The sequence below is a fragment of the Cebus imitator genome, unplaced genomic scaffold (genome assembly GCF_001604975.1).
Source record: "Cebus imitator isolate Cc_AM_T3 unplaced genomic scaffold, Cebus_imitator-1.0 Scaffold109, whole genome shotgun sequence".
NCBI lineage: Eukaryota > Metazoa > Chordata > Mammalia > Primates > Cebidae > Cebus > Cebus imitator.
In genome coordinates, this window is record NW_016107424.1 from 1,790,129 (window position 1) to 1,799,988 (window position 9,860).

The 9,860-nt window shown below is 34.6% G+C and overlaps 1 protein-coding gene across 2 annotated transcripts in view; it reads left to right on the top strand.

Annotated features, from left to right (window-relative positions):
• Positions 1–9,860, top strand: part of SLC26A7 (solute carrier family 26 member 7) — a 174,972-nt gene that overhangs the window by 76,927 nt on the left and 88,185 nt on the right. For both annotated transcript variants that reach the window (XM_017538069.2, XM_017538068.2), the window contains exon 4: positions 238–410. In XM_017538069.2, the coding sequence (XP_017393558.1) occupies positions 238–410 (173 nt within the window). The remainder of the gene's footprint in view (positions 1–237; positions 411–9,860) is intronic.

Genomic DNA, 9,860 nt, shown 5'->3' on the forward strand with positions numbered 1-9,860 from the left:
GCAGAGATGAGTGGCTGTATGTTGAATGAATAAGCATATATGGAGGTAAGTTCCCATTTCATCCATGGAGCGAGACTAAGAGTGGAGAAGCAAGGGCACAGAGGAGAGGAGAGTGTTTGTAACAGCTCTGTTTGGTTTTATGATGTGGCTTCAACTTTAACGGTGGAATCCCACAATTTTTATTGAGTCTTTTAATGGAATTACTAATAGAAGATTCCCCACACCACTTGGTTTCAGGCACCTTTGCCTTGACATCCTTAATATCAGCCAATGCCGTGGAAAGGATTGTCCCTCAGAACATCCAGAACCTCACCACACAGAGTAACACAAGTGTGCTGGGCTTATCCGACTTTGAAATGCAAAGGATCCACGTTGCTGCAGCAGTTTCCTTCTTGGGAGGTGTGATTCAGGTAAGTGATACTGACACTTGAGCATAAGAAAAGGGAAATAGCAGCAAAGGGGAGGCAGTTGGTGTTTTATTTTGATTCTTGTTTATGAGTTTGTCTTTGCAGATGGATAAAACGCTAATGTGTTTTATCATTATGGAAATGCTGTCTAGAGTCATTACTCTATAAATGCCGGTTGAATGAATGAATTAGAATCAGTAAATTGAAGTTACAGAGAAACAGTTTTTGGTCTTTTAAGACCGAACTTTCTAAAAAATGTTTTAGAAAATGGAATGAGCTTCCTTGTAAGGCAATGAGACAATCCTTCTGTCCACACAGTTGACTACGTTGTCACTGTAAGGGAATGTTACAGAAAAATTCCTGCAATGGGAAGGAGATATGACCAGATCTCTAGGGTCATTCCCAGTTTTCAGATTTTATGATGTTATTGCCTACATCAGAGTTATATTGCCTTCTATATGAAAAGGCCAGAAGAATTAAGGATGTAAAATGAAATGAGATTAGGCACTCATGTCTTTATAATGCTTGAGAGGAACAGACTATTTGAGTGGTAGCTCATTTGCTTAGGAGACTGACCAGACTAGTGGGTCAGTATTTTCTATGGCTTGTATCTGAACTGTCATAAAATAAAAACTAGTTGCCTGACTACCCTGTAACATTTGGTTTATTTTTCCAACCATGGATGATGTCAGCCTATTCTGAGGCTTGCACAGGTAGGCTTAGTGGCTTTTCCTCCTTGCCTGGCCTGTGTGAGGCTCTCTGAGATGTGTCATCTATCTCCATCTCAGAAATAATCAGCCCTGTGAACTGGTAGATTAAACATGGATACGTTGCCTTGGATTTGGCATGAGTTTTCGTTAATTTCTATTCACTTAAAATAAAAAATCTCTGTATTAACATTGCAAAGATAAGATTGCTTCTCTTTCTTGTCCCATTATTTTTTTCATTCATATTTCTCTTTGAATTTATGATTTTTACTAGAGTTGGACTTTCTCTTATTCTAAAAAGCATGAAACAAGTAGTTTTATGTTATATAATACCGTATAGTATTAGGTATATATTAGTAAGTAAAAATCTAAGAGTATACCTAGTAGTAAGACCCAGTGACCTTCTGCTTAGTCTCATTTTAACCGTTTTCTGGAAGTTTCAAAAAAATATCAGGTATTTTGTTATTATCTAGTATATTTGGATTATGAATTAAAATGGTAACATATAAAAGTCAAAGCCAGGATTCTAATAACATAAAATATATATGTCTCATTTCCCCAAATGAAACTCCCTGAAATTATAAGAGCAAAGCAGGATATTATTAAAGATAATAAAAATAATTTTGTTTTCATGGCCTTTTATTACACGTAAAATCTGATTCAGAGAGTTGCATGTTTTCTCTTAACTCCATCAAACATCTGCTTTTCTTCCTTTTTAGCTCTGGTTCTGGATATGTGACTTATGTTTTAGCCAATTTTTAAGCAGATGACTGGACTTTATTTGACCTCCAAACTCATCTGTCCATTGTCAACTAGAAACTTAAAAGGTTTTTGGATCTTTGGGATTGAGGTTCTCAGTAATTTTTCCTTTGATTCCTTCAGATCTGAAATCCACCAGATCAAAGTATCCAGTTTCTACAAACATAAAAAGTGTGTGTTTGCCTGGTTTTATTTATTTATTTGTGTATTGTTTTGCTTTTGCTTACATATTATTTATTTTCGGGTTGATTTTTTTTTCCTCTGAAGGACCAGCTGTCAGAATTATTTAGGTTAATAAGATTATATTATTAAAGTATCTGAAACAATCATGTCTGATATGATGATTCACTGTTAGAAATGCTCTCAGGGGCAAGTAACAGAGAACTCTTCTATCGAAGGCTTACACCATAAAGATATTTATTGCTTCTTGTATTACAAGAAGTTATAGAAGTAAGTTCTTGAGGGGCATTGGTGTCTGGCAACATATTCAATTGATGAACTAATCTGCTTTCTGTTATTAGGTAATAAGGGCTCTGTGACTTCTTAGTGTGTTTCCTTTTTACCCTTCTTTGTAACTGACAAGTAAGCTTTTACCCCTAAAGTGTAGCTTTTATTTGCATAATTTTCCCCCAAACAACTCTTTCTCCGTTTCTTGACTTATATTCTTTAACATTATTTTAATGATTCTTTTATGTCTATCTCTTTCATTTTAACTTATGCAATGTTAGAAGAAAATATAGCACAGAACAATAAAGGAATTAGGGTGAAATTAAAATGTATACTTATGGCAAGCTGTCTTCATTATATAAACTTTCTGATTTTAGTTTGTTTCCTATTTGCCTTTTTTAAAATTTTGGCCCTTCTTCCAATGTTTTGTATGTCTATAATATTTTAGTTTGTTTTGTTTTCTTCTTTTTTTTTTTTTGAGACAGAGTCTCGTTTTTGTTGCTCAAGCTAGAGTGCAGTGTCGTGATCTTGGCTCACCACCACCTCTGCCTCCTGGGGTCAAGCAATTCTCTTGCCGCAGCCTCCCAAGTAGCTGGGATTACAGGATGTGCCACCATGCCTGGCTAATTTTGTATTTTTAGTAGAGACTGGGTTTCTCCATGTTGGTCAGGCTGGTCATGAACTCCCAGCACAGGTGATCCTCCCACCTGGGCCTCCCAAAGTGTTGGTTTTACAGGTGTGAGCCTCTGCACCTGGCCTACTTTGTTTACTATGTAAGACATTATTTAGAGAACAAAGTTCTTGAGGGTAATTATAGTATCTTAACACATTTAAAGTCATCGTACCTAGCATAGAACTCTACATTTTGTGAATAGTCTGTTTATATTTGTCTAATTTTTCCATCAGAATTTTAGATTATTTTTTCTTCAAATTTTAAGAGTTCTTTATATATTATGGCTATTAGCCCTTTTTCTGTGATAGATGTTGCAAATATTTCTTTCTAATTTGGCAATTGTTCTTTGACATTATTTTACTATGCAAGTTAACAAGTTATGTAGTCAAATTTATCAGTCGTTTCTTTTATTGCCCATTGATTTTGAGTCAGTGTTAGCTTTTTTCAACACTGAGTTTATAGAGGAAATCACCCATTTTTTTTCTAGACTTCTGTGATTTAAGTTCATTTATTTCTTTTTATATATATGTTCCTGATCATTGTGAAGTTTAAGCTTGTATACGGTGTGTGATACGGATGTAATTTTAATTTTTTTCTCAGTGGCTGCCTAGTTGTACCAGCAACATTTATTAAAAAGCCCACCTTTACCTCCATGACTTAAGATGCCACCCTTTATCATTTCCAAAGGTACTTACATCAATTTTGGGACTTTCTATGCTATTCTACTGTCTTTAAATCTATTCTCATGAAAGTAGCACCCTGTTTTACGAAGACCCTATAGAATGGTTTAATGTAAGGTAGGACTAACCAACCTTTGTGGTTTTAATTTTTATGTGTCTTCTTGGCTATTCTTGCAAGTTTGTTTTCCTTATGAATTTTAGCACTCACTTGCATAACTGTACAAAAAAAATCTTGCTTATATTTTAACTGGGGTTGTATTAAACTGACATCTTTATGATGTTGAGGTGTCCTGTTTAAGAACAGAGGGTGCCTTTCCTTTTGTTCAAATCAAATTTTGTGTCTTTCAGAGTGTTTTAAAATTTTCCTACTACGGGTTTTACACATTTTTGTCAAGTTTATTCCCAAGGATTTAATCTTCTTTGTTGCTATTATAAGTGGGGTTTTCTTTACCATTATATCCTCTGGCTGGTTATAGTTTGTGTCTTTGAAAGCTATTGATTTTTGTATGTAATTTTATATCCTGATATCTTACTGAATTCTTTTATTATTTGAATTAGTTTTAGTATTTATTAATTTGCTAGAATTTTTGAGAGAGATTTTTACTTCTTCACAAACTCGTATGACTGGTGATTTTTCTAATCCAATTGCATTGGATTTTGCAACCTCTATTACGACGTTAGATAATTGTGAAATAGTGGGCATTCTTGCCCTTTCATGAGCTTACTTAAAATGCCATTAACATCTCCACAAATTATAATGCAGTCCTCATGAAAAGTTTCTATGTTTTGTCATGTTAAGAAATTATATATTGTGTTCTATTTTTGTGTTTTTAATAGAAACTAGAAAAAGTGTTGAACACTGCTGAAGCTTTTTCAGCATCTATAGAAATAATCTTACTTTTTTTCTCTCAAAACTACTATGTATTATATCAATTGGTTTCCCAATATTGAATTCAATTTTAAAGTGCAAGAATAAATGCCAGTAGGTCATGGTCTATTTTATTCTTAATGTGGTGTTGGATTATGTTTATTAATTTTCTTCAGTATTTTGCATCAGTTTTCTTCAGTGGGACTGGGCTGTAGTTTTCTGTCTTGTGCTGTCTTTATCATATCTAAGTGCCAATATTTTACTTTCTTCTTCACGTCCTTTCCCAATGCTCCAAAAGTGCTATACATGTTTAAAAGCATTGGAGGTTTTGTAGAATTCCTCTTTAAAATAATCTGTTGCCTGGTGTTCTTTTGTAGGATAAATTCTTAATGATCTTCTCCAATTCTTTATACAAAAATTGGTCAGTTTTAGCAGTCTAGCTCTTAACTAATCAAAATTGGCCATTTTTATTTTCTTGGACAATTATATTTTTATCTATCTTTTCAAATTTATTTATATGTTGAGCTTTAAAGTAATCTGTTATATTTTTTAAAAAATTTATTGTTTCAATATTTTACCCTTTGATATTTTCTGTTTTTACATTTGTGCTTTTTCCTTTGTTCTTGATCAAGTTATCTAGTGTTTTTTCTATTTTGTTACATTTTTCAGAAAACCAGGACTTTGAAATAGTAGGTCTACTTTTTTCCTATCTCTACCTCTTCTTTTATCTTTATTATTTCCTTCTATTTACCATTCTTTCATTGTTTAGTTGTTCCTCATTTTCTATTTTTTCCATCTAGGAATTTAACTTATTTGTTATAAGTTTTTCATTTTTATTGATAAAAGCATTTAGTGCTATGAATTTTCCTATGCTAACTGAAATGTATTCTGCTGATTTTGATATATAGTGTGTTTTGCTTGAATATTTTTTAGGAATAAAAATTCTGTGATTTCAGTGTGTATTTCCTCCTTTATATAATTAAGAGTATTTCATTTTAGGTGGTTAGGTCTTTTTGCTTTTCAGTTTTGTCAATAATTTCTAGTGTTATTTTATTGCAGTCAGGGAGTATTGTTTATAGTAGTCTATGTTACCTAAGTTATTAATGTTTTCCTTGTACCTAATGAATGATCAATTTTTGTGAGTGTTTCATGAGCACGTGAGAAAAAAGATATAGCCCTGATTATCGGAGTGTAAAGATCAGTATATAGCTATTAGGTTCTTCCTTGTCACTTTTTGTCTTTTTGATCTTTCTTGCACTGAGAAAGGGGTGTTCATGACTGTAGGCTGCCTTCACTAGAATAGTGGTATTGTAGTGGTTTGATTATCTCTTAGGTAAGCTATATATGTTTGTGTCATAAATATAAGACCATCCAATGTCTCTCACTCACTGCCCCTCAGACAAAATAATTTCTGTCTCTATTCTCTGTTACCATTTGATTTATATTGCTAGCATAAATAAAGTGCACTTATACAACCACAGTAATGTAATGTGACAGTTTCTGTGTTGTACATAAATTCCACATATTTAGAATGTACAATTTGATAAGTTTTGACATATGTATATATTCATGAACCCATCATCAAGACAATAAGAATATCTGTAATTTACAAAACTTTTTCTTGTTAGATTTTTTTTTGTAATTCTAATCCCACTCCGTTAGGTCCCCTCCTCACCCAACAGCAACTGCTGATCTGCTTTTTGTCACTATAAGTTAGTTTGTATTGTCTAGAATTTTATAAAAATGAATTTACTGTCCCTTCCTCCCTCTCTCTTTTTTTTTTTGATCTGGTCTCTTTAACTCGGCAAAACTTTATTTTCTTTATATTATAGATTTATTGCCATGATTTTGTAACAGTAGGAACTCTTGTGAACTGCACTTAGGCAATTTCTGATAGTTGAATATTCAGTGACTGAAATGATTGGTGTGATAAACTTTTTGTTTCCAGTTCTACCATCTATTTCTAAGGTATATTGTCTCATAAGACAGTCTTTTAGTGGAACTGATGCAGTTTTGTACTATTAGTAATACTTTACACAAGCAAAGGAAATTTTTTTCTAGCTAACAACAATAAAAACAGTAGCAGCCAAGAAGGATTGCTTGCACACTCACAGTAATGAAATGTTAATTTCAAGGCAAGGTGGGAACTTTTAATGCCAATTTCAATAAGCATTTCTACTGGGGACACAAACATATAATAAAAGTCAATGCACTTTAAAAACCATTGTTCCCTTCTCCCTGTAGCTTTTATTATTTCCTGTGATGGGCAATTTGCCTATTTGTTCTTCCGAGAGCTGACAGGGGTCTGGGATTGTCCCCTGACCATTCATCTCTGGGAAATTTTCCCAAGCTCTACTTTTCTGAAGCAACCATAGGACAAGATTCCTGCCATGGGGAAATCTAGTTTGGCTCCTTTGTTCAACAATTTTGCAAGTGTGAGGTGACACAAGGTGTGATGTTTAGTAACAAAGCCTTCTTATGACACTACTGCATTCTGAAGACACATGGTCTTATGTCTTCAAGGATATAAAAAGACAACTGCAAACCTAAATAGAAGATTCTTCACTTACCTTTGGTGTTGTGCTAAACATTTTCTTGCATATATTAAATAAGAGGATCAGAAGTATAGGAAGGACACAAGATGTAAAACTAGTTTAACCTGCCTATTCAACACATCATACTTACTCTTCTCAGAACATCATCAACTTCATTCTTTTGTAATGCAGAAGGAGGACAATCTGAAATCTCTTTGATGATGTTTCACTGTTTTACAACCATTACAGAAGAAAGTCATTACTCTGTTTAATCTAAATCTTCCCAGCTGTGTTTGTACCTGGCGAAGATAAGAGGCAATAAACTTAATCAAGTTAGAACTATACCATTCTTAAAATTATAAAAACTTTCCTCATGTGCAAATATAATGCTATAATGATGTTTATTAGCCTAGTATTTGCCACGCTCTGTTCTAAGCTTACTACATGTATTCATATCTTCAATCCTCATTGACATTTTAGGAAATAAGTGTCCTATTTTCCCTATTATACAGATAAAGATACTGAAGGTGAAGTGATTGATAGAGTTTGGCTCTGTGTTGCTACCCAAATCTTATGTTGGATTATAATCCACAATGTTCGGAGAGAAACCTGGTGGGAAGTGATTGGATCTGGATCATGGGGTTGGATTACTCCCTTGCTGTTCCTGTGATAGTGAGTTCCCATGAGATTCGCTTGTTTAAAAGTGTGTGGCACTTCCTCCTTCGTTCTCTCTGTCTCTCCTGCCACCATATGAAAACATGTTTGCTTCCCCTTTGCCCTTTTGCCAGGATTGTAAATTTCCAGAGGCCTCCTCAGCCATGCTACCTATACAGCCTGTGGAACTGTGAGTCAACTAAACCTCTTTTCTTTATAAATTTCCCAGTCTCAAGTAGTTCTTCATAGCAATGTGAGAACAGACAAATAGAGTGACTTATTTAGAATCTTGTAATTAGGAATTAGCACAGCAGGAGCAGGACTCCAGGACACACTCTCTTAACTGCTGCTATGCGGCTTTCTAAACTAATGTTGACAAAGGAAGCAAGGAAACTTAGTATATACTTCTAGGGCCAGACATTGTGCTAGCTCTTTCCCGTACTTTACCTCACTAATAATAGTGGCCGCCTGTGCGCCAGGCCTGTGTCATGTGGCAGGACTATGTTCTTGGCTCCATAACTGTGTGCCTGTCATTCTCTAGTCACTTGTATGACTTTTCTGTGTCTTTCGAGGTTCAACTCAGATACAGTCATCTCAGAGAAGCCTTCCCTGGTCTCTCTGGACATGCTTAAATGTGATTCCTCCTAGTATTCTTGTAAGACATTGCTCATGTCCTACATCATAGGGCTTCTCAATCTACCAGGAAATATATATATATTTTTTCATATTTCCCTCCTTTTCTAGACTGTGAGTCTCTGTAGAACAGAGATTGTTTGTCTCTATAATTCCAACAGCTGGTACTTAATAAATATGAGTTGATTAAATTGAAGAGGAAAAAGGTCAGTTAAATGTTATTGGCATCACTATATTAAATAACCAAAATTAAATTGAGGATTTTTTTTCATCCTTTACCAGAAGATAGGGAATGTGTCTGTATCTGTTTAAATTGTAAAACAGTTCTTGATAAACAAATAGTAATAAACTTAATACTTCTCTAATTTGCTCATGTATTTTGTTAGATCCATCTAGCTCAAGTGACGGGACCTAGTCAATAAAGTCTCCTCACTTTTCTTATGAATACTCCCACACCTGATGAAAAACAAAAAAACAACTACTTTACAACTCCTTATACCTCTGTGTCTTTCGATAATATCATGCTTCCAATCATCCCACTTTATGACTATTGTTTTCTTTAGATCATATTTCTTAGGCAAATATGAAATCAGAGGAGTTCATATTTGAATTGTCTATCCCTAGCAGTTCTGACCCTCATTATGTCTAGCATCAGAGGCTAGTTTTTTATTGGGTCTGATAACTGAAAAGATTATGGCGCCCCCTTCAACCATGTAATTCCAAATAAATATGATTCTAAAGTCCAGCGAATTTCTGATATATTCCACGAAATTCAGATAAACATTTCCTGAACATATAATTAGTTTGTGGAGTAATGTGTGCTTGGCTCACCTCTCCACTCTCCATTCCTGCTCTGTCTAGTTTAGGTGCCTTTGTCCTTTTTTCTTTACTATTCCTGTTATACTAACACTTTAAATGACCATTCTGTCATGAGATCAATCCTACCAAAATGGAGCTCTGATGTTTGACCCAGTGTGCGGCATAGTTCTTGGAAGATCAGGTGTTTAATAAATGTATGGAAAAGTGATGTCACTCACTCCTGCAAATCTCCCTTTTCACTGCTTTTATAGTGCACTATATTCTGATTTCAAGATGTCTTGCTTTATTATCTATTAATCCCTTTTGGCTTGTTTTGTTCCTTCTCAACTTGCTCTGAACATATGCCATGCTATCCTGTTTGATCCTCATACTCTTCCCTCTTTTTCGAATGCTTTCTGATGGTTTTCCTCCTTAAGTGTCAAGCTTACAATTTTAACCCTCTCCAGCAATATTCCCTTCTCCCTCTGAAATCCAACGGCACCTGTTCTGCTTCTCTCTTTTATATGTGTGGTTTATATCTTTGTCTTGGTGTGGTTACCTGTGCACACATGCCATACTTCTAAAAGCCAGCTGTTTGGTGCTCTTCTTAGTGTCCCTCTTTTCCCTGTGCTTATGTATGCAGGATTCAGAAACTCTTCATGAATAGCACACACTTTGGTGGGAAATTTAAACGTACCCG